Raw genomic sequence first — 26007 nt, 5'->3', positions numbered from 1 at the left:
GAGATTAAGTACTTTGTTTAAAGCCATAAATACAAGTAGAAGAGCCAGGATTAGCATCTCAGTCTTTTCTCCAGGGATCACAGTACTCTTAACCAGTGTTGCATACTACCCATATGCTTCTATCATTTCTGCCAATGTGCTTTTTACTGTTATTGACACAATTTTAGAATCTTCTTCTAAATAATTTTACAAGCCATTTCTGATCTTCCATTTAAATTGGCTATTTTTTCCTAATTATTGCCTTGCATATACCAATACATTTCAATTTTTTCATGTCAAAATATTCCTTATTTTTCAAGGTCATTTTGAGATCTAATCTCTTCTTCTACAATGTTAGATCATGATCAAGGAAGCAGAGCAGTCTACAGTAAAGGACACCAGGCTTAAAGGAGAGTGAAACTCTGGATCTGGTTAGCTATGTGGCCTTGAACAAGTAAGTACAGCCTCATTTTCATCAGCTGACTGTGACAATACATTTCCTATCTGTCTCAAGGCTTAAATATATTAACTATATGTTGGAAATGTTGGAAGAGGTTTTATAAACTGGGAAGAATTTTATACTGTAAAATTTTGCTTTCATTGTTACTGGTGATTCACACACTTTAAATTTAAAATTGTCTTCTAACCTAAAGAATAAATATAAAAATCTTCATTTATTTTACTTTCTTTCTTCATTCCTCTTCCCCTACCCCCAACCCCTGCCTTTTTTGGGGGGGGGGTATCAGTCCTGAGACCTGAAATCAGGGCTTGCCTGTGCATGGTCCCTAAGACTTTTGCTCAAGACTGATGTTGAGAAACAGCTTGAGCCGCAGTTCTATTTCTGGCTTCTTGGTGGATAATTGAAGGGACTCAAAGACTTTCCTGCTGGGGATGGCTTTGAACCTTGATACTCAGATCTCAGCCTTCTAAGTAGCTAGGATTAGAGGCTTGAGCTACTGGCACTGGCTTCCTCATTCCATTTTTTTTTTTTTTTGGGTCCAGTTGTGGGGCCTAAACTCTGGGTCTGGGCGCTGTCCCTCAGCTCTTTAGCTCAAGGCTAGCGCTCTACCACTTGAGCTACAGCGCCACTTCCGGCTTTTTTCTTTTTGCTTATATGGTGCTGAGGAATCAAACCCAGGGCCTCGAGAATGCAAGGCAAGCGCTCTACCACTGAGCCACCTTCCCAGCCCTCCTCATTCCATTTTTAACAAGCTGGTGATAGCAAATTGTTAACCAATCCTGTCCCAATAAATCCACTTCTACAGAATTCCAGTTGTGGTGTTTCTACACATTGCTTCACATTATTATTTTCTTTTTGTTCTGTAAACAGAAACTTCTGTAACAGTTATGGTGCTATGCCCTGTTTCCATCACTAGTCTGATTCCCATGGTGCCTCTCCCCACCCACTCCAATATGACCACATTGGCCTTTTCAGTTCCCAGAGCTAATAGTACATTATGCTCTTTCTTCTTTAGAAGTCTTTGTGCTCTTGTTCCCTTTCTTTGTAATTTGTTTCCATTTGACTGTTCAGTTTTTTCTGTCATTGCTAGATACTCATTTTTCAGGTTTTACTTTTGCAGAGAATCATACCATGGCCATTATATCTCTATTTCCTTCATAACACTGGTCAATTCTTTCTGGTTGTCAAGGTCTATCAGAGTGTGTGAAGCACACAATAAGTTCTCAGTAAATATATATAATAAATGATAAATGAGGAGAATGATAAGATCAATCTCATTGTTTCTTAATCTTTTTTTTTTTTTTTTGCCAGCCTTGGGGCTTGAACTCAGGGACTGTGCTGTCTCTGAGCCTCTCTGTGCTCAAGGCTAGCGCTCTACCACGTGAGTGCTACTTTTCGCTTTTTCTGTGTATGTGGTACTGAGGAATTGAACCCAGGGCTTCAGCCCTCTTAATTTGTCTTTAAACTGTCCTTGTTTTTATAGGAGATACCAGGAGATACCAGGCACCTATGAAAGCATTAGTCCACTTTCTTAGCAGCAGTACCTTAGTTTTTATTTTCAGAAACTGAGTAACTGTTCATTTCAGTCTCTTTATGTGAATACAACATAGGAATCTTACAACCACCTTAGAGAATTATTTGGAGAAACCATACCTCTTGAATATGCTCTGCAGACTTTCTGTTAGTGGAGTTTAATGGAACTTTCTGAGATGATAACATGCTTGACACTCCCACTGTCCAATAAAGTAGTCATGAGCTATACAGACTACAGACCATTTGGAAGATGGACAGGCCATATGAAGGATTACATTTTAACAGTTGAGTGTGGCCTCTATCAAGTACCTCTATGGAGCTTTCTGCCTCAGTTTCTAGAGTAGCTAGAACTACAGACTTTACAACACTTGGCTTTAATTTTCCAACTTTATTTATTTATTTTTTTGGGTTGGTCATGAGGCCTGAACTCTGGGCCTGGGTGCTGTCCCTAAACTTTTCAGCTCAAGGCTAGTGCTCTACCACTTGAGCCACAGTGCCACTTCCAGCCTTTTCTGCTTCTGTGGTATGCTGAGGAATCGAACCCAGGGCCTCATGCATGTGAGGCAAGCACTCTACCACTGAGCCACTTTCCAAGCCCCAACTTTATTTAATTTTAGTTAACCTTAATTTAAATGGCCACATGTGGATAATGAATGCAGTACTGTATAACATAATTCTGTACTTTACTCTTTTAGAGAAATTTTCAGAATTTTCAATTCTAAATTCAATAAAAGATGATAAAAATCTTCCTTGGTCACAGAAAAACTACAAGCCTAGGATTGAACAGAGCCAGAGGCTGTTAGAGAAGCAAGACAGAAATTTTTGTTGTTGTCGTTGGCCAGTATTGGGGCTTGAACTCAGGACCTGGATGCAGTCCCTGAGCTTTTTTTGCTCAAGGCTAGCACTCTACCCCTTAAACCACAGCACTACGTCCGGCCTTTTCTGTTTATGTGTTGCTGAGGAATCAAAACCAAGGCTTCATGCATGCTAGGCAAGTACTCTACCACTAAGCTACATTCCCAGCCCCAGACAGAAGTATTGTATATCTAAGCCTTGTACAACAAGAAAATTAAAAACTGGAGTAATGCTGAATAAATGATTCAACAGAGAAGGGATGATTTCTCTCTATCATTTGGCATATACTCTGTTGTAGACAATGCAACTATGGATATCATCTTATATTTAGATTTGAGGTTATCTTCTTCATTTTATTTAGTTTAAATTAATTTCCAATAGATTTTTAATGGCTTCGTAATGAAAAACACTTTTAAGTATCTTATTTTTATTTAGGTTCTAAATTAAGTAACCTTTAATTGGTTCCACTCAAGGTAGATTTAAACACATACTGCAGTCTGAACTGATTTTCTAGAATAATGGGAGGCTGTGAAACTTTTTACCCCAAGAACTGTCATTTAAAATTCTTAGCAGGTCTGTCATTTAAATCAAGCACTATGCAATTTAACGTCATATATATATATTTGTGTATATATATGTGTATCTTCTCTTCTGCTTTTTTCTCTGCTCAGATCTAGTTTTTATCTCTTTCTTCAGGACCCTTCTAAACAGCTGCTTCTCATTGAAAATTGCTGAATTCATTTGAAATATTAAAGATTCATTTAAAAAAAGAATGAAAGATTATCTAAAGGTTGCAGAGAAGCTAAGAATCAAAAACAATGTCTCTGTGGCGATTTTCTGATGAGTAAACACTTATTTTCAGAGGCATTTGTACTCGTTCATCAGCAGAAAGATCACTAGTGGTAGTGCTCACTGGCTTTGGGAACTGATTTGGGATTTATAATAGAGAATGAGATAGGGCAGCAGTGCTAGTGAGAAGACAAAAAGTGCTCACCTTTCCTTTCTTTTAATCATTTCTCTTTCCCCAGCTTTTTGTTTGTTTGTTTGTTTGTTTGTTTGTTTGTTTTTGGGTCCGGTCCTGAGGCTTGAACTCTGGGCCTGGGCGCTGTCCCTCAGCTCTTCAGTTCAAGGCTAGCGCTCTACCACTTGAGCCACAGCACCAGTTCAGGCTTTTTTTTTTTGATTGTGTGGTGCTGAGGAATCGAACCCAGGGCCTCAGGCATGCAAGGCAAGTGTTCTACCACTGAGCCACCTTCCCAGCCCTCTTTCCCCAGTTTTGTTCCCAATTTATAGGCAATATTAAGCTGGTAGAGATAAAATAGAGATTTTTATCTAGTTTCTCACATTAGATTTCAGAGTATTTACGCACTTCATAGATAGAAAACTGTGAAGTGGTTTGTTTTTGTTTTATTAAGAACACTAAGTTCCAAATCTATGCTTTCTTATTGCTATCTAATGAACTAAAATTTCGGGGCATTATAAAAATCACTGAATTTTCTCAAGGTAGTGTTCTATTGTTTATTAACAATGCTTTCCTGAGGCAATTCTACTCATGGCTCATATATATTCTGTCATGCTTGGAATGTTTTTGGGAATCCATAAAGGGAAACTTCAAGATACTATATTCTTTACCCAATCTAACACATCACTGTCAACATCTTTGACAGAGCAGTTCTGTTATGTCAGGAGGTAATATGGTATGTGATTGTAATCACTACTTTGCTTATGTGCTTTAATCAATGATGGCAGATTTATGGCAAAAAGAAACAATTCTGAAAGCAGTAAGAACTAATAAGATATATAGAAATAGAAAACATAGTTTGTTGCTAAGATTGAATGTAAACTAGGAGTATTCAAAGCAAGGAGCTCAAGGAGGAAGTCGCAATATGAAGTAGTCAGGTCTACCGAACCATTTAAACAAATATTATATTGGTACCATAGATCATTTGTTATAAAACATGTTATATTTCTAAGTATCTGTGAAAAGCTATATAACTAAAATAATCTTTTTTTTTTTTTTTTGTCAGTCATGGGGCCTGAGCTCTGGGGCCTGTACACTGTCCCTCAGCTCTTCAGCTCAAGGCTAGCGCTCTACCACTTGAGCCACAGCGCCACTTCCAGTTTTTTCTGTTTATGTGGGACTGAGGAATTGAACCCAGGCAAGCACTCTAACACTGAGCCACCTTCCCAGCCTAAAATAATCTTTATAGGAATGTAGTAAACTGACAAGATACAAATTTATGTTTTATAGAGTTTTATCTATGGAGAACTTATGTTTGAGCTTTTTTCTTCTTTTTTGGTTATGGGGTTTGAATTCTGGGCTTGGGCACTGTCCCTGAGCTCTTCAGCTCAAGGTTAGAGCTCTACCACTTGAGCCAAAGAGCGACTTCCAGTTTTCTGGTGGTTAATTGGAGATAAGAGTCTCACGGACTTTCCTGTGTGGGCTGGCTTTGAATTGCAATCCTCAGATCTTAGCCTCCTGAGTAGCTAGAATTACAGGTGTGAGTCAGTGGCACCTGGCTTTTTTTTGGGGGGGGGGGGGGCGGTCCGGTCATGGGGCCTGAACTCTGGGCCTGGGCACTGTCCCTCAGGCTCTTCAGATCAAGGCTAGCACTCTACCACTTGAGCCACAGTGCCACTTCTGGCTTTTTTTTTTTTCTGCTTTTGTGGTGCTGAGGAATCGAACCCAGGGCCTCATGCATGCAAGGCAAGTGCTCTACCACTGAGCCACCTTCCCAGCCCTACTTTTTATTTTAATATTGGTCCTGTGGCTTGAACTCAGGGCCTAGGCACTGTCCCTGAGCTTCTTTTGGTCAAGGCTACCGCATGAGCCAAAGCACTAATTCCAGCTTTTTCTGTTTATGTAGTACTGAGGAATTGAACCTAGGGCTTCCTGCATGCTAGGCAAGCACTCTACCACTAAGCTATATTCCCAGCCCAAGTGAGCATTTTGATCAAATGTTTGGTTTGTGAATTTGATTACATTTTATTCTATATATCAATTCTAGTTTGGAAAATTTAAATTTAAATTAGACAAAAAAGAAAGAAAAAGAAGAAAGAAACCAAAATCCTTTTTGTAGATGAATCAATTCTATAATAACTAGAATATGGAAAAAAAAAAGCAACTCGCCCAAAATTAAGTAATCGAGTATCCTGAGGCTTTCCTGCTGAAGTAGTTCTTGCATAGGATCTTGAGGGAATACTTATATGCTCACTGTCTTCCTTTATGAAACAAAGCTCTATTTCGGGCTCATCAACTCCTACAACATAGACAATACATGTGTGTTTACTTTGTTGCTCGGTAATGAATCTACCTTTAATATATTTAAGTTACAGTTCCATATCTTTCTTTTTTTTGTTTTTGACACACCTTTCTTTAAAGAGTTCCAAGTAAGCTAAGTATTATCTAAGTAATGCTCACAGCTTCTCTAAATGTTAGACAATCTTTAGCATGCAAATAAGGAAGGGTTCTATATCCTAGTTCTAGTCACATTACAATTTTTTTTTTTTGGTCAGTCGTAGGGCTTGAACTCTGGGCTTGGTCCCTGCGCTCTTCGGCGCAAGGCGAGAGCTCTATTGCTTGAGCCACAGCGCCACTTCTGGTATTCTAGTGGTTTATTGGAGATAAACCACAGACTTTCTGCCCGGGCTGGCTTTGAACCGCCATCCTCAGATCTCAGCCTCCTGAGTAGCTAGGATTACAGGCGTGAGCCACCAGTGCCCGGCACATTACAATTTAAGAAAATTACAAAAGAAAAGAAAAGAAAAGAAAATTACTATCATGTAGTAGTTCAAGTTGCTGTACAAGACATTCTACATAGTTCTGGCTCAATTAAATACCATAGTCATAAAAGACTCATAAACTCAGTTAATTCTGTGTCAATTAACCCGGGTTCATATTGGAGTCAGTGTTTTCTAACAATTAATTGAAAGATGGATATTACACAGATAAAAACATAGTCTTGACTTAATCTTAATTTGGCCAACAACCACTTCATAGAATTTTGAGTCTTGAGAGCATAATTCTTCTGTTAGGGAAACAGAATCAAAGCCTGGAAATTAAAGCTAATAATCAATATTTTGTTTCATAAAATTTATATATATTTTATGTTATCTAAAAGAAAAGAGAGAGCCAGAGGTAGAGATAGAAAAATAAGGATTCTAGTCGTAAGTTCATATAAGCAGGATTTAAATTAATCTGTTCCTAACAACTGTTAAGTACAACCTTTAGGAAGTTAATTTGCATAATGATAATCTACATGTGATAGGGTTGAAATTATTTAAGCGACATTATATCTCACTATTTAGTCTTGCTCCACCACTGCTTTAGCAGTGAATCCTTGTGAAATGTAATGCAGCTAATGAGGTAGCTTTTTAACTGAACAAACTGACAGGCCCCATATCTGCAGAGGCAGCTTGAAACCGTGCCCAACCTCTTGGCTTCCCAAGAGGCTTTTCAAAATTCAATAAATAACATCTGTAGGCGATGTTGGGTGCAGACCTAGCAGAGTGCGTCATAACACTGTGCTGGCAGAACAAAGAAACCATGACGACTGCCAAGTTTCCATGGCAACTGCTGCGAGGCTCTGAGAGTATAATAGCACATCAATCACTGTCCAAAAGAACTTCATTATCAGCTAGAAAAAAAACCTTTAGGATCTGTTTAGTGTGCAATTGTGGGTTAACTCACCTCAAAGCCTTGCTCTCTAGCAAAAGCGTCAGCTTCCTGGAAAAAAAAGAACAGTTAATTATAAAGTGCTAGGTAATGAAGAAATAATCCATTTTGAAACTCATTCAAACAGTCTTCTTTTTACACAATTATCTCAATATAACCACATAGTTCAATTTTTATTCTTACACAAAAAAGATTTCCTTTTTCTCTTGGCATAATAAAAAAGAAGGCAGCATAATGTCAACACACTTCACAAGTTACAATAAAGAAGATGTAGTACATGTTTTTACTGTAGCTGCCACAGAGAGTTCAGGTGTACTGACCTCAGCAAAGAAAGACAATCATTTGAAACCTAAAGGAACATACTAGTGGATATATTTCTAATTAAAACAATACCTCTCAGAAAGTTCTTTGTTGAGAAAGAGGATTCCTAATAGATGTACAGACGAAGAAAAAAAATCACCATTTTACAATTACCATGAAGATATTTGTATATTTAAGGATCAGCAACGGTTGGTAAATTTATTGGGTAAAAAGATGGGTCCTTCTTTTAGAGTGTACAGATTATAGACTGGTCGCAGGGAGCAAAGTAAAACTTTATAATGGAAGGATCAAGCTGTCATCACTGTAGCTCAGCAATCTATCCTATCATTTATCATCAGTAATAGTGGGATCACCACATACCCGTGCCTTCAGTTATGATGCAGTATGAGGTTCACAATATTGCCTATAAAGTATTCTGACCAAAACTGTTTAACACAAATTTATGGAAACTACAGCACAATAACCTATAGTCACCAAGAAAGAGAGGAAAGGGAACAAGTTAAAGGATCCAGTAAGGAAGGAAATGGACAAATATAAGGTTGGATATCTATAGCGTAACTAGTTTAGTCTCTTTAACAAGTCACTGTCAATGATGAAGTGGAGGAGAGGAAAGTGAGTAAGAGCAATGCATGAACCTTGACAGGATTGTATTTTAGAAAATCAACTGTTATATCTGTTGGGGGTGGAGGGGGAGAGAAAGAGAAATAGAGAACGGAAATTTGGAGGCTAGAAAATATTAAGAATGGGCTGGGAAGGTGGCTCAGTGGTAGAGCGTTTGCCTTGCATGCATGAGGCCCTGGGTTCGATTCCTCAGCACCACATAAGCAAAAAGAAAAAAGCCGGAAGTGGCGCTGTGGCTCAAGTGGTAGAGTGCTAGCCTTGAGCTGAAGAGCTGAGGGACAGCGCCCAGACCCAGAGTTCAGGCCCCACGACCAGGCCCAAAAAAATTTTTAAAAAAAGTAAAAAAGAAAATATTAGGAATTACTAGTTTAATAAAAAATGTCCTTAGTTTTTATAGAGGTATCCTCAAATATTTAGGGATAAAATGTTATAGAATAAGTAATTCACTTTATGATAATGCATAAAAAATACAAGTGATGCAAAACTGGCAAAGTATTAATACGTTTTTATATATATCCCAACCATTTTGTGTGATTGAAAATTTTCATAATGAATCATCAAAAAAACCCAAAACCCACCCCTGAAATTTCTTTTATATGTAAGACAGCAGGGTAATAAAAGCTGAACATTAAAAAAATGGTTAAAACTGAAATACACAAAGTTCTTCTAGATTTGAAATAAATATCTGAAGAACACAGCCGAATGAACGGTATATAACCTAATGCATTGTTGCAGGCAGGCTATCAAATGAAAAAAACACAACTGTGTAACCAAATCTTTTCCTTTGACTCTTTGGTTTGTACATAATTTTAATTTTGGGATAGATATAAAATGGAGGCAATATTACTTTTCAATTCTACTTCCCTCTTGAAAGTGAAAAAAAATTGCAGACAACTGTCAAGAGCCTCTACATCTTAACTCACATTCTTCCAAAATTATCTTTGCCAAGAGATATTAATAGTAGGATGGGATTTGAGCCGAGTAGTGAGAAGATCCAACTCAACTAAGCGACTGCTGCACCGAACCATGTAAGGCAGAAAGTAGTCAGAGTCTCCAGCACTGATTTGGTTACTACCTACACATTGAAGAAAAACACTAAGAAAAAAATATGTATGTACTTATGATCCCATATTCTAATAATAACAGGTAGATTTAGAGAACCACTTTGAGGACTTGAAAAGGTCAGAATGCATAATTACAGCTGAATGCTGAAGTAACACAATGTGGTAAGCTGAGAGTGTAACTTTTAAGGCCACTCACTGGAGAAACACTGGCTGACCATGTAGGCAGAAGTTGATGTACACAAAAAGGAAAAAAAATCCATTATGATTTTGGTGATTGTCTCAAAAAAACATGAAACTCTAGAAGATTTAATTACAACAAAACTTTGCTCATTACATAGTTAATAATGTTTACTGCTTGGGATATCAAGGCAAAGGATACGGTTCAACAGATGTCAATGTAGTATTTTCCAAGCTGTCACAATTGCCTAAATTAATTCCTATATGAATAAGGCAATTGAAAAACTCTATTAGAACTACTTCTTAAAATGAAACTTTATTGGAGCTATGAAAAAAACATGAAGAGTCAGTAGAACTAAGACATAAAAGTTTAAAAATCTACCTACAGTAGATTGAGAAAAAAAAAAGAGGGTATTGTTTGGAGCACACCTAGGGCTTCACAATTGTGAGGAAAGTACCCTACCATTGAACAAAAAACACATGCATATGTATATACATGTGTGTGTGTGTGTGTATGTGTGTGTGTGTGTGTGTGTGTTAGCCTGTGTGTTAGTACTGAGGTTTGAACTCAGCACATTGTGCTTGTTTGACTGGTACTTGAACTATACTTCTAGTCCAGCTTTTTGCTAATTATTTGGGATACAAAAGTTTCTGGACTTCTCTGCCTGGGCTGGCTTTGAATGGTGACCTACTGGATCTTAGACTCCTAATAAGTAGGTAAGATTACAGGAGGGAGCCACTAGCATATGGGCTCACATGCTTGTTTGTTTTAATGCCAGTTTTACTTGTATTATTAATTATAATATGGCATGGTACAGAAATAATCACAAGATACATATATAGATGCCAAATCATTATTATAAGAGGAAATCGGATCCTAGGATATTTCTGTGTCTATAAACAATTCCTTGAACCAACACAATTGTTCCTGAGGAAGGATATATTTAAGAAAAATCAACTCAATTTTCTGTCTTGGTGCCCCCTCATACATGTTTGTTGAGCTGTGCCTTATCACTGGGAAAGCTAAGCTCTTGTTCTGTGGCTTAAAATGATCTTATCTTCTAACTTCCTCCCACCTACCTTCCTTTGATCTTGGGCTGGTGCCCCAAGTCACACCATTAGAGAAGGGAGCTGGCTCACATCACTGCAGACTGTTGCTAACCTCTGATCTGAATGTGTTTATAGATACAATGATGGAACATTTATTTTTCCCTTTCAGCAAAACAAACAAAACAATGCAGGGGAACAGTTTGACCCAGTAAGAATTTTAAGCATTATCTTACTTCTCAGATTAACTGTGTGAATGGACAGAAATGAGGGAAGAAAGAATATGAGTATGGTGGGCAGAAGAGCAAGGGAGGCTCCAAATATCAAGGGTAATTCCAAGTAAAATGATCACACTAAATTGAAAAGGACTTTTTAGTGTGCCATGGAAGAAGTGAGAAAAGAAAACAAGCAAGTCCCCATCTGTGCTGCCCCAGGGCGCCTCGTACTGAGTTTCACAAATCTAATGAAGCAGTCAGGTTAAAATCCAACCACAGAGTAGATGTGACATGTGGAGAACAGCTAGGGTAGAATAGAGAAGCAGGGCAGTTCCGAATGCAGGTGATTATCCATGTGATAATCATTATATTTACAGGCTTTCCATTTTAGATCTGACACCAAAAATCACAAAGGAGGAGGAATTAAGGAAACAAACAACCGACACAGAGGCTTTCCTGCTTCCCAAGAGAGTAGAACACTTTCATTCATGCATGACAAGCAACAAAAGCAAAACTAAACAGGCCAGGAAAGAGCATTTCTGAGAAAGCTGCATTTCACATTAACACCTCTTTCCATTTTGATGACTTTCACTATTATTCAATTTCCCAGACAGGACTCATTGCAAGAATCAGGTCCCATTGTTGCTTATGCTATAATACAGTATCATTTTTGGTTTACAATGAATGATACTCACATAATATGTCTTTTTCCAACAACAGAGTCATTTTCTCTTCCTGGAGTTGAGTGTGTGAATAAAATGACATATAATTAAAGTCTTAGACTCTCATCTATACCAGCCACTTAGGATTTACAGTAGGCTTGCTGCCTCACCATCCAGGCTAAAAGAGTACTGATGAAACAATCAGCAAATATGGGTTTTGAATTGAGGTTAAAAAAAGGTTGAAATCCATGGTTAATGAAAACTCTGGAATCCTTACATTAAGAGCTATTTAAAGGGATTAGTAGTTGCTATTAAAAATCTCAATCCTCAGATTATACAGGAAAGGAAATTCAAGGATATGCTTGTAGGCATGAAAGACAACTATTTCCTTTATAATCAATTGAGAAAAAAATTATTTCTTTTATTTTGTTTGATAATATCCAAGCTCTTATTTATAAAGTGGAATTACTACAATCAATATTAAACGAAAGCCACAAATTGTTTATGCTCTAATTTTATTGCCAAGAATTTGTAAGTAGTTATATACAAGTCACTTTCTGTAAAATGACCTTATATTGTCAGACTTTATCAAATTCATTTTTTAATTATAGTTTTTTGAGATTATCTAGGATTTTCTACATGGTTGATTGTGTACACTGTCTATGAAGATAATTTTCTATCTTCTAATAACCATTCCACAAAGATATTTTGCAAAGTGAATGCCTTTAAAGACAAAGATTTACCTTTTTGCTACAGGGTGATAGATGAGTATGACCACTATCATCACTGACAGCCATGGCTCCTAACCGTGCCTTCTACTTCTGCTCTGCACTTCAAGAACCCAGTTTAGAACTATTATCTGTCTGCTCATGATTCCACCTTGCTTTTGGATTCCAGACACAAGGGGGCCCAGTTATAGGTTAAAAATGAATATACTGAAACAAAAGGGAGGTGAGGTCCAACTCAGAATCAGGGAAAAATAAACTCAAAGCTGTCAGAAGCAGCCCACCTACCCAAAACATACTACTTTGTTGCTCCAATACAAGTAGGAAAGAGAAGACTTTAAAGAGTATGGTGGTATGGTTCTCACTGGTGGGTGTTTCTTACAATCCTTACTCAAGTCCAGAGCACTGGAAAAAGCCAAGGAAAGATGGAACCAACAGACCACTTTTAACTTACTTTATTTACCTCTAATTTGACAAAATTTTAACCCTGAAATATACTTTAGAATAACAACATAGCCCAGAGGCGTATCTCTGGTACACAGCAGTTTCAGACCATAAAATGACATTAAAGGGCTAGGTGTGCTGGTGCATGCTTGTAATCTAGCTACAGGAACACAGATGGGAAGTGATTCGAGGTCAGCCTGGGCAAAAGTTAGCAAAACCTATCTTAAAAAGCAACTTGAATATCGTGGTTCATCCCTAACAAGGCAGTGGGTGAAGGTACAGGACTTCCACCCAAGGCTGGACCATGCAAAGTTGAGACCTTACCCAAAAATATGTTCAAAAAAGGGCTGAAAGTGTAACCAACTGGTATAGTGTTTGCCTAGCATGTACAAAGCTGAGTTCAAACCTGAGTATTGGGCTGGGAAGGTGGCTCAGTGGTAGAGCACTTGCCTTGCATGCTTGAGGCCCTGAGTTCGATTCCTCAGCACCACATAAGCAAAAAGAAAAAAGCTGGAAGTGGCGCTGTGGCTCAAGTGGTAGAGCGCTAGCCTTGAGCTGAAGAGCTGAGGGACAGCGCCCAAGCCCAGAGTTCAGGCCCCACGACCGGACCCCCCCAAAAAAAAAAGAAAAGAAAAGAAAGAACAAACCTGAGTATCAACAACAACAACAACAACAACAACAAAAGATATTAAGCTGATTCCATAGCACTTGAATAACATGCAAATCCTAAATACCATGGTATATATAAGAGTCTAAGATAAGATAGAAAATTTCCATATAATTAGGGCTGGGAAGGTGGCTCAGTGGTAGAGTGCTTGACTCCCATGCATGAAGCCCTGGGTTTGATTCCTCAGCACCACATAAGCAGAAAAAGCTTGAAGTGGCACTGTGGCTCAAGTGGTAGAGCACTAGCCTTGAGCGGAAGAGCTGAGGGATAGCACCCAGGCCCAGAGTTTAGGCCCCACAACCGACAGAAAGGAAAGGAAAGCCGGGCGCCGGTGGCTCACACCCTGTAATCCTAGCTACTCAGGAGGCTGAGATCTGAGGATCATGATTCAAAGCCAACCTTTCAGAAAGGCTGTGAGACTCTTATCTCGAATAAACCACTAGAAAACCAGAAGTGGCCCAGTAGTAGAGTGCTCACCTTGAGCTGAAGAGTGCAGGGACAGTGCCCAGGCCCAGATTTCAAGCCCCATGACCAACAACAACAACAAAAAATGTCTATATAATTAATGAAATGAGGTGTATTGGTCAGGAGGCAGTAATAATAAAATAGAAAGCTTATTTACTATATTATACTGAGTAAATCACATATTTATCAGTCTTAATTGATAAATTTGGGATTAACAATACCTATATTTCATTAAATTGTTAGGAAAAAATAACATTTTATAGAAAACTGTAAAGTCATTATGTAAGTCCTTGTTAAGAGCTCAATGCAGTTTAAAGTTCTGGAGTATATTCAGTGATTTTTCCTACCCATTTTTAGCATTGAGGGTTTCAATTTTCTATGTCATTTGTTATTCTATGGCAATGATTGTCTCACTGAGACTGTCTCACTGAGTCCTGGGGCTTGAACTCAGGGCCTGAGTGCTGTCCCTGAGCTTCTTTTGCTCAAGGCTAGCACTCTACCACTTGAGCCCCATAGCTCCACTTCCAGCTTTTTCTATTTACATGGTACTGAGGAATCTAACCCAGGGCTTCATGCATGCAAGGCAAGCCATTCTATCACTGAGCCACCTTCCCAGCCCAAAGGTATGTTATTTTGTGCACGTCTGCATCTGAATTTTTTTATGTAAGCTTGGAGATTAGTATCTTTATTTAATAAATGTGACATACAGGTAATATACTAAGACATATAATAATTAGTAGACGCTTTTACCAATTCAAAAATAACCCAAAACAGAATGCAAACAATGGATGGATCTTATTTATTTATTTTTGTCAGTTGTGGAGCTTGAATTCTGGGCCTGGGTATATCCCTGAGCTCTTTAGCTCAAGGCAAGCACTTTACCACTCCAGCTACAATGCCACTTTCAGATTTCTGGTGGTTAATTGGAGATTTCTGGTGGTTAATTGGAGTCTCACAGATGGGGCTGGGAAGGTGCATGCATGAGGCCCTGAGTTCAATTCCTCAGCACCACATAAGCAGAAAAAACTGGAAGTGGCGCTGTGGCTCAAGTGGTACAGGGCTAGCCTTGAGCTGAAGAGCTGAGGGACAGTGCCCAAGCCCAGAGTTCAGGCCCCATGACGGATAAAACAAAAAAACATTATTTAACTACAGTTGCCCACCTATCAATGATACACTGGGACTTGAAAGTAATAGAACATGGAGGTCATTATAATATTCTGGCATTTCTATTGTAATGAGCATTATAAAATGATTAGAATAATAGCTAAGATGTTAACAACCATTTTGATTTTTGTATATACGATTACAAACTGGTTTCCAGCATAGCCAACTCAAGAAACTGTTTTCATTAACCTCAGCCTTTATTCTTGGCTTTTAATAGTATGACTATCTCTTTTGGTTAGGAAAGAAGAGCTTCTGTAGATTGTAACACTTAGAATATTTATTTTAAGAAATAAATACTAATTTCCATCTATTATTTCAGAGATATAACTTTAAATACTCTTCAAATTTCTTTGTCCCTCCAATTATTCTTCATATCCTCGGTAAATATTGGTCCTCCTTCAGGTCTGTGATCAGTTTCTTCCACTTTCTCCCTATTTTAGCCTTTTGATTTGGATTTTGTCCACTCTAAGGGATAATTTCATAGTGTAAAGTAAGATTTCATTGGTGTTTTAGGATTCAAATTTTTCTAATTTTTCTTAAGACAAGCATTCTACCAGTTGAGCTACATCCCTAGCCCTCCTTTCTATTTTTCTACTGCATCTCTGCTTTCTCATTCTCTCTATTATTTCTGTTGCTTAACTTCTTCCTATGGTTCCAAGAATTTGCTAAATTCTGAAGTCTTTCTAGTGAGCTGTCTTCTAATATTTTCTCTTTACTTTTGGAAAGGGGTGGAGTTCCCTTATTACTCACATTTAATATCAGGAACACAAATCCTGCCTCACTTCCTGAGTTGTTTTTTTTTTTTTTTTTTTTAATTGTATTTTATTTTATTTGAGAACATACTGTACAGAGGGGCAACAATTACATGGGCAGGATAATGCATACATTTCTTACCAAGCATTGCAGCCTCCTCCTTTGTTTACCCTTCACTTCCCTTCCCCGCCTCCCCCCTCCCCCCACCCAATTTTACCCCCCTCCCCCCACCCAATTATACCCCCCTCCCCCCCCACACCGAAATTGTAAAGCTGGTTTTGACATGACATTTTGTACTTCTCATTGTTGCAACAGGTCCACCTGAATCCTTAAACGACTTGTTTGTCCCCATCTCCTCCACATGTTATACTAACATCAAATATAGTGAAAGCGGGGGTTACACTGTGGGGGAGGGACATACAAAGCAACAAAGAAATAATCTTATAAATGCATTAGAAACACATGCATGAAAGAAACGAAAACATTAAAATACATATTTAAGGTTTCATTTTCCTAACATCACATTATCTGGCCTTTTCCGCTTGACTCATACCTATACTAGATATTGCAAATAAGGGAAACCATGGGACCTATGCTTCTTTGGGCCTGGCTTACTTCACTTAATATAATTTTTTCCAAACCTTTCCATTTCCTAACAAATGGGGAAATGTCATTCTTTCTGATGGAGGCATAGAATTCCATTGTGTATATATACCACATTTTCTTGATCCATTCATCTACTGAGGGGCATCTGGGTTGGTTCCATATCTTAGCTATGGTAAATAATGCTGCAATAAACATAGTTGTGCTGGTAGCTTTAGTGTGGTCTTGTTTGTAAACATTTGGGTAAATGCCCAAAAGTGGGATTGCTGGATCATAGGGGAGATCTATGTGAAGTCTTTTGAGGAACCTCCATACTGCTTTCCAAAGTGGTTGAACAAGTTTACATTCCCACCAACAATGAAGTAAGGTTCCTTTCAGTCCACATCCCCTCCAGCATCTGTTGTTATTAGAGTTCTTGATTTTTGCTAAAAATATGGAACGCTTCACGAATTTGCGTGTCATCCTTGCGCAGGGGCCATGCTAATCTTCTCTGTATCGTTCCAATTTTAGTATATGTGCTGCCGAAGCGAGCACCCTGAGTTGTTTTGATTCTTTCTTTTTGCATCTGGTAAATACCAAATTCTGCCAAGTCCATTTTACAAACATACATGGGATCATGTTTCTAATCTAATTTGCCTCAAAACTAGGTTAAATACTCTTACATATATAATCAAAAAAAGTCTATTAAGCAGTCTCTAGCACCCAGTCTCAGTGCATACTTGGATATGACCATTGGTTTTACTGTCTTAAATATCAAGTATGATTTGCCTCAGCTTAAAAAGCTACCTACTATTTCCTGACAAAAGTCCCAGTTCCATAGTCTGACTTTCAAAGGACCTCCACACTGTGCCCCTACTTTTCTTTCTAGCCTGATCTTTTACTCTTCTCTTATACATATATCAGGTGCCAATCAAACTAGAATATTTGCTATTCTCTGAACATGCCCCAGGCTTTTTTGCCTTCATGCTACCTTGCACATGTAGGCACTAAATGAATTAGAATACCTTCAACAACACTTGTCAAAATTCTACCCATACCTCCAGGGTTAGTTCAGCCATCTTTCTCATAATAGAAAGCCTTCTTGAATTGTTCATGGCTTTGCCTTTCTCTGCCTCCATTAAGCGGCTTCCTATGTTGCACAAGAATTTTGCTCAAATTGAAAAAGATTGTCTTATTAGCAATTATGGATACAATTATTTGTATAGATAGTTTATCTACCCTACTGGAGAAGTTGTTAGTGTAGAAAGTTTTTCACTTTGTATATTCAAAATGTCTTACTATGCTTAAAGAGATAATTAATTCCAGTCCATTTACCAAATGATCAAGACAACTTCCTCAAATACTTCTAAATTACACTGATGTTACCTTGATTTCTTGCAGCTTGTACTTTATTTTTGGGATCAGAGCTGAGTGACTTTAGTATTCTGTAGATTCATATATTATGCTATTACTTATGTTGCCTTCTAATCTGTTTTCTCCTCTAATTTATCAGCATAAGAATAAAGCTTCCTACTACCTAGAATTTTACTTCACACATAGTACGAATTATACAAAAAGTATGTTAGAATTTAACCTGATTAATTCAATAGAATCATTAAACAATGTCTTTAACTGATATGCATCGAAGTTTATAGGGTTTGTCAAAAAATCCCTCCAGGGTTAGACCTGGTTAGATTTGGCTGAAACTTTGGGAATTTCTGGTTTGATGTGTTGTGAGAATATTTATATAATTCTTTTTTTTTTGCCCATACCTATAGTCCTGATCTGAATTATGAAGTTTATCTAATTTCTAAGTATCATAAAGATAATCAGGTAATAGATTTCCCTGGAAGAATTTTGTTTGTGTGTGTGTGTGTGTGTGTGTGTGTGTGTCATGGGGCTTGAACTCTGGGCCTGAGCACTGTCCCTCTGCTCTTCAGCTCAAGGCTAGTGCTCTACCACTTGAGCTACGGTGCCACTTCTGGCTTTCTAGTGGTTTATTGGAGATAAAGAGTTTCACGGACTTTCCTGCCTGGGCTGGCTTTGCACCGTGATCCTCAGATCTCAGCCTCCTCAGTAGCTAGGATTACAGGTGTGAGCCACCAGCGCCCGGCTGGAAGAATGTTTTGTTCTGAATTTGTATTATCACACACACACACACACACACACACACACACACACACACACACACACACACACACACACACACACACACACACACACACACACATTTATTTATTTATTTTTTATATTTTTGGTCGATTGTGAGGCTTGAACTCTGGGCCTGAGTGCTGTCCCTCAGCTCTTCAGCTCAAGGCAAGCATTCTACCCCTTGTGCTACAGCACAACTTCCAGTTTTCTGGTGATTTTTATTGGAGATAAGAGTTTCATGGACTTTCCTGCCCAGGCTGACTTTGAACTGCAATTCTCAGAGCTCAGCCTCCTGAGTAGCTAGCGCCCGGCTTATCATCATATATTAAAAGATATATGCAGTCTAAACATTACTGTAGACATTGAATATCAATACTACAGTTTAGCAATCACAACAACCACCCCAGAAATAACTAAACAAACTATAAAACAACTGTTCATAAAGACATATAATAGAGATAAATGTTTTGACTTATATCAACAAATATAATTTTATGGCAAGCTATTATTTTACTTTGCAGACATATAATACTAATAAGAAAATTTACAGGTGGCACAGCAGTAGAGTGCTTGCATTGCATGCATGAGGCCCTGGGTTCAATTCCTCAGCACCACATAAGCAGAAAAAGCCAAAAGTGGCGCTGTGGCTCCAGTGGTAGAGCGCTAGATGAGAGACAGCACCCAGGCTGAGTTCAGGGCCCATGACTGGCAAAAAAAAAAAAAAAAAAGGAAATTTACATTATGTGGGATAGAAATATAAGTGTAAATGAGCTTCTAACCAGGGATAACTTGCTAAGAAATACTTCTTAGGCTTTAAAATGATGCTTTTCCTCATCTAATAAAGAAATGCTAAACTATATCCGGTCATACATCTGTGATATTTTTTACTTCCAGTGCACACATCATTATAGACACAAGTGTAGCTCAAGACACATACTAAAATTTTCTTATTTCAAAAGAAAATATTACACAGTAAACTGATCTTATGTATTAAGCCTTACAAGAATATGATCTGATTTACCTAGTCTACCTCTTGAAAAAAGAAGCTAGGAAGTTTTATAGCAATGAATCTTAAAAATCCTGTTCTGGCCAGGTGTTATTGGCTCACACCTGTAATCCGAGCTACTCAGGAGGCTGAGATCTGAGGATCACAGTTAAAGCCAGCCCAGGCAGGAAAGTCCCTGAGATTCTTATCTCCACTTAACCACCAGAAAACGGGAAGTGGTGCTGTGGTTCAGGTGGTAGAGCACTAGCATTGAGCTGAAGAACTGAGGGACAGCATCCAGACCCAGAGTTCAAGCCCAACAACAACAACAACAAAAAAGGCTTGGAAGGTGGCTCAGTGGTAGAGTGCCTGTCTTGCATGCATGAGGCCCTGGGTTCTATTCCTCAGCACCACATAAGCAGAAAAAGCTGGAAGTGGTGCTGTGGCTCAAGTGGTAGAGCACTAGCCTTGAGCTGAGGGACAATGCCCAGACCTAGAGTTCAGGCCCCATGACTGGCAAAAATAAATAAATAAAAATAAATTTAAAAAATTTAAAAAATAAATCTTGTTCTGAAAGGAATCATATGAGCTACATTTCTAATTAGCATGCCCTTTGCCTCACAAAATAGAGAAAATTTCTCCCTTCCTTCTCCCAACCCCATCCCACTCCCTTGAGGTTTTGGAATTTGAAATCAGGGCCATATACTTGCTAGGCAGGTACTCTACCACTTCAGTCATTTTCATCCCTGAAAAATGAATTCTTGATTAGCCATAGAAGGTTAGAGATGGTTGAGAAGTGGGGAACTTTTTTCTGCCAAAGGCCATTTGGCATGATATTAATGTTTATGATTTCATGTTCCATCTACCATTGTTGCCGTGGCAGGATCAGACCAAATAATTTTAAGGGCCTTTTATAACCTGCAGTCTGTCATTTCCAATGGACCCATGATGGTCTCATCATTCTAGTAGATCTAAGAATTAATGTATAATTAGGTTAGCATTAGCAGAGTTGAAGGAAAGAATATGGATTTAGGGCAACAATACCATCTCCACTTGAAACAGCCATTCAAACTTATCCAATCAGACAACTATTAACATTGGCTTTGTTACTGTAGATATTTACCTTTACTCTCTCCTAATCAACGGGTGATGGTAACCTGTATTTCTTACTTAGAAGGGCAACAAAGAGAGTCTCAAGAAAGCTATGATATATTCTTGAGAAGAAAATTATAAATCATATATGTGAGAGAATGTCAACAGTCTCAATATTAATTCTTACCAAGACTTTTGGAAGCATGTTAAATCACAGAGTATGCCATTTGCAGTGTCTGAAAATGACCAGCAAAAAATGGAGTAATTTTGTGTGCAATGTGGGAGGAAATATGTAATCCCATTATTCCTCAAGCAAAATATATAAATCTAAATTATAAGACTTGGTAACAGATTCAGAATAGGTGTTTATTTGATGAATATCTAGGGTCTCCATGTTACCACTGTGAAAATGCAAGATTTTATTTAGTGATGGATAGGCATGATAGACACTACATGTAATCTCTCTTGGTTGTGACAAATTGGGCAGACTTTTTATTTTCTGCTTTAGGAATAAGAAAAGATTAACAATAACTACATTCTATCTGCCTTAAGAATTTTAATAACACATGAACACATTAGATATCATTTATTTGTATACTAAGAGCCAGGTTCCAGTAGCTCATGCCTATAATTGTGGCTACTCAGATGACTGAGATCTGGAAGATTAAGGTTTGAAACCAGCTTGGGCAGAAAAGTCTGTTAGACTCCACCTCTAAAATAACCAGTAAAAAGCCAGACTGCTTGTATAAAAGGTCTAAATGGTAGAGTACCAGATATAAGCAAGCAAAAGCAAAAGCATGAGACCCTGAGTTCATATCCTAGTATGACAAAACAAACAAGCATACATATATATATATATATATATATATATATAAAATATGTACACATTATATATATAAGCAAAGACAAATAGAATCAAGATGAAAATAAAATTCAAGTCAGGATATAGTATGTCCAATTGAAATTAAAGAAAAAATAAGAAAGAAATGGAATTTGAACTGTCTAAAACATTCTAAGAAAGGATACAGCAATTTGAACTGAGAAAAGTGTGGCCTGAGAACAGCCAGTTGTCCCACTTGGCTAGATCATAAAAAAGATTAAAAGAAATGTGGAAAGACTTGGGAGGCAGATTGAGTTGTAATGGGTTAAAAGAATAGATTTAATTTATTAACTATGTGGTGGAAGGGGTGACATATTTTAAGGTTTTTGAGGTCTGTGATACAATTAGTTATATTGTAAAAAATGGCTTATCTTAAGAAGGTATGTAGCATGAAAATTCGATATAAAGTGAAAAAAAAATCTTAGATGGCAGAGGAAAAAGTTGATGCCAAACACTAAGTAATTTAAATAGTACAAAAATGACTAATTTTATGGTATAAACAATAAAATAAATTTCAGGTGAGCAATCAGGCTCCTTTTGGGTTTCATACAGTATAATACTGTAATAAAAAGAAGGGGTCATGGACTGGAAATTAAGGAACCTGGATTCTTTTTTTTCTTCTTTGCCTCTCCTGTGACTGGGCAAGATACAAACTTTCAGATTCCTCATCTCAAGAGTGAGAGGCACTTCCTAGAAGCCCTTTCTAACTCTAAAATGTAGTGATCATGAAAAAGAGTTTTTAGGAGTCCTTTAACAACCACAATCAGATTACTAGGAAGGGCTCCTTAAGTCAAAAGTCCAGAGATTCTATTAAGAAAGGACTGGCCTAGATCCGTGAGCAGATTTAAATACCTGTCTCTTTCTATTGCTGATGTCTTTCTGTTAAAGGTAAAGTGCCATTTGAAAATGACAGGAAAAGATTCATTACTTCCTTTTATAACCAAAATTCAAGAAGATTATTCTCCTTATACATGGATACTTGAAACAAGTTCTTGCCAGGAAAAAATAACCAAATTATAAAATACAGAAGTCAGAAAATATGAATCATCACTAGTATTAAAACATACATTTAATAATTATGTTGCACTTTCATACTTATGGCTGAATCCCATTAGGCTTAAACACAAATTTAAGTAAGAATTTCTGATTTTATAAATAGCATTTAAATGTAGTCAGAACTAGAAACAAGAACCATCTGATATAGGCATCATTGTGGTTAAAATGAAAAGGAGAAAATACAGACATAAGGAGGGCAGAAGGTAAAAGAGGAAGAACACAGGAACAGGCTGGACATAAATGTACCACCCAAATAATTCTGAGCCATTAAAAATTTAGATTTTATATCATATGTTTTCTGATACAATGATATTGTTAACTAATTTTGCAATAAAAGATGAGGCACCTGTCATTTAAAAGACAGAACTTAGTATCACGTTCTTAAGAAATTTTAGGACATAAGGAAATACATATCACATGACTACAAATAACAATCTGGCCTTTATTCCACAATAAGTTTGGACTTTATTTGACTGTCTTCTAACAAATTTTTGCATCATTTAAATTTTATTCCTATTCACTCATCAGAGAAATAGAATTGTAAGTGGGGTCTTACTATATTGGTCTACTTTTCTATTTATTTATTTTTTTGGGTCCTGTTGTTGGGCCTGAACTCTGGGCCTGGGCGCTGTCCCTCAGCTCTTCAGCTCAAGGCTAGCACCCTACCACTTGAGACACAGCTCCACTTCTGGCTTTTTTCTTTTTGCTTATGTGGTACTGAGGAATCGAACCCAGGGCTTCAGGCATGCAAGGCAAGCGCTCTACCACTGAGCCACCTTCCCAGCCCCTGGTCTACTTTTCGAAAGCCCAGGTTTACACATTTTTTCCTGGCATGATCATTTGTTTAAAAATCACCAGCATCATAGACAGCAATATTAAATACTTAAACTACGTAAGTTCCTTTACATTTAATTGTTACAAGATCATCTATGTAAATATTGTCTCATCAATTTAACTAGCACATGTAGTAGACTGAATTAAAAAACTTGTGATCTGATTCTTCACACTCCCATCTACTTTCTTCTTTTTTTGGGGGGGGGGTCTGGTTGTGGGGCCTGAACTCTGGGCCAGGGCGCTGTCCCTCAGCTCAAGGCTAGCACTCTACCACTTGAGTCAAAGCTCCACTTCCGGGTTTTTTCTTTTTACTTATGTGGTGCTGAGGAATCGAACCCAGGGCCTCATGCATGCAAGGCAAACGCTCTACCACTGAGCCACCTTCCCAGCCCTCCCATCTACTTTCTGAGACCTCTTTATTTTATTTTGCCAGTCATGGGGCTTGAACTCTGGGCCTGGGCATGTCCCTGAACACTTTAGCTCAAGGCTAGCACTCTACCACTTTGAGCCACAGTGCCACTTCTGGTATTCTGGTGATTGATTGGAGATAAAAGTCTTACTAACTTTCCTGCCCAGACTGGCTTTGAACCATGATCCTCAGATCTCAGCCTCCTGAGGAGCTAAGATTACAGGCATGAGCCACTGGTGCCCAGTCTGGACTTTATTTTTATCTGTTCTTCTGGCTCTCAGGGTTTGAAAACCATTCTATTACATAATTTAGAGTTCTACAGGTCTATATCCCTCCACTCCTTTTTTCCCCCATCTTACCAATACTTAGCAGTTTTCTTAGGGCCCTTGTTTACAGAGTGGGGGAAGGAGAAGTATAGTATTTCAATCAGGAGGGACCAACAAAAAATAACAATACAAGAAGCTACTGAAACTACTAGCTATAATCAATTTGCTCATGTTCTAAGAAGCAGCCAGCCCCTGACCTTTAAGGGATCACACAGTTTAGCACTGGAGGCCTCAGTATAGACAATGTGGACAAAACATGGGGACACAGGAATAATAATTCCCTGGATGTTTTGCTTTGTGTAAGATCACAGGGGAAACAAAATAAAAATGCCTCAAAATGACATATTTAATTTCTCAGGATTGGAATTTAAAATAGTATTTCATTTAAGAAAAATAAGATTTAAGTGTTTGTATGTATGTGTGAGTCCTGGGATTTGAACTCAGGGCATTGTCCCTGAGCTGTTACATTCAAAGCTACCTTTCTATTTGAGCCCAAGCTCTACTTCTAGCTTTTTGGTGTTTTTAATTGGAGATATCTGTCTTACAGACTTTCTTGCTCAGGCTGGCTTCGAACCATGATCTTCAGATCTCAGCCTCCTGAGAAACTAGGATTACAGACCTGAGTGTAGATTTTTGCATACTTTAACATACAAAATAATATTCTTTTTTTTTTTTTTTGGCCGGTCATGGGGCCTGAACTCTGGGTCTGGGCGCTGTCCCTCAGCTCTTCAGCTCAAGGCTAGCGCTCTACCACTGGAGCCACAGCGCCACTTCCGGCTTTTTCTGTTTATGTGGTGCTGAGGAATTGAACCCAGGGCCTCATACTTGCAAGGCATGCACTCTACCACTGAGCTACCTTCCCAGCCCACAAAATAATATTCATATGCTCAAGTATATTTTATACAAACACTAATATACAAATGTTGAAAAATATAGTCCATTATGATGAGAAAATTCAAAGAATTTTAAAAATGGAATAAGATTAATCAGGAATGGTTTCTTGGCAATGAGGAGGGTTATTTTGGTGGAGGGAGGCATTGGGAAAAAATTAATAAAAATATAAAAAGCAAAATACAAGATACTAAAAAAAATAATAGGACCAGGACACATGGGCCATCAAAAGCAATGAAACAGTATTAAGTTTTCTTCCAAAAGCTGATGGCTTTTCTGGGAGATTTCTGAGATTCTGGTATTTGACACTAAGCAAAAACTCTTAGAACTCTAACAGCTGCAGACAATAGAGAGATGCTTGGGGAAATTGGTAAGTGAGACAGGTTACTTTCTAGACATGCTTGTTAGAAAATTATTACACCATAGTATTCACTAAAGCAGTGGCTATCAAGAATTATACTAGAAACCATAGTAAAATGTTCACTTAGCCAGGCACTGGTGGGCTCACGCCTGTAATCCTAGCTACTCAGGAGGCTGAGCTCTGAGGATCACGGTTCAAAGCCAGCCTGGGTAGGAAAGGCCGTTAAACTCTTTTTTTTTTTGTCGGTCGTGGGGCCTGGGCGCTGTCCCTCAGCTCTTCAGCTCAAGGCGAGCGCTCTACCACTTGAGCTACGGCGCCACTTCCGGTTTTCTGGTGGTTTATTGGAGATAGGAGTCTCACAGTCTCTCCTGCCCGGGCTGGCTTTGAACCACGTACCTCAGATCTCAGCCTCCTGAGTAGCTAGGATTACAGGCGTGAGCCACCAGTGCCCGGCTAAGGCCGTTAAACTCTTATCTCCAATAAATGACTCAGAAAACCGGAAGTGGTACTGTGGCTCAAGTGGTAGAGCGCTAGCCTGGAGTTGAAGAGCTGAGGGACAGCGCCCAGGCCCAGAATTCAAGCCCCGCGACCAACAATAAACAAACAAACAAGT

The 26007-nt window shown here is 38.2% G+C and overlaps 1 protein-coding gene and 1 non-coding gene across 6 annotated transcripts in view; both read right to left on the bottom strand.

The window, feature by feature from the left end:
• Window positions 1-26007, bottom strand: part of Adk (adenosine kinase) — a 424911-nt gene that overhangs the window by 94981 nt on the left and 303923 nt on the right. For all 5 annotated transcript variants that reach the window (XM_070020633.1, XM_070020634.1, XM_070020636.1 and 2 more), the window contains one exon: window positions 7518-7553. In XM_070020633.1, coding sequence (XP_069876734.1) covers window positions 7518-7553 — 36 coding nt within the window. The remainder of the gene's footprint in view (window positions 1-7517; window positions 7554-26007) is intronic.
• Window positions 16858-16964, bottom strand: LOC138826258 (U6 spliceosomal RNA). Its single transcript, XR_011371612.1, has one exon. It is a non-coding gene; the product is annotated as a U6 spliceosomal RNA (small nuclear RNA).

This window comes from Dipodomys merriami, unplaced genomic scaffold (genome assembly GCF_024711535.1).
Source record: "Dipodomys merriami isolate MVZ:Mamm:240054 unplaced genomic scaffold, mDipMer1.0.p SCAF_14, whole genome shotgun sequence".
Classification (NCBI taxonomy): Eukaryota; Metazoa; Chordata; class Mammalia; order Rodentia; family Heteromyidae; genus Dipodomys; species Dipodomys merriami.
This window is presented reverse-complemented; position numbering and strand designations above follow the sequence as displayed.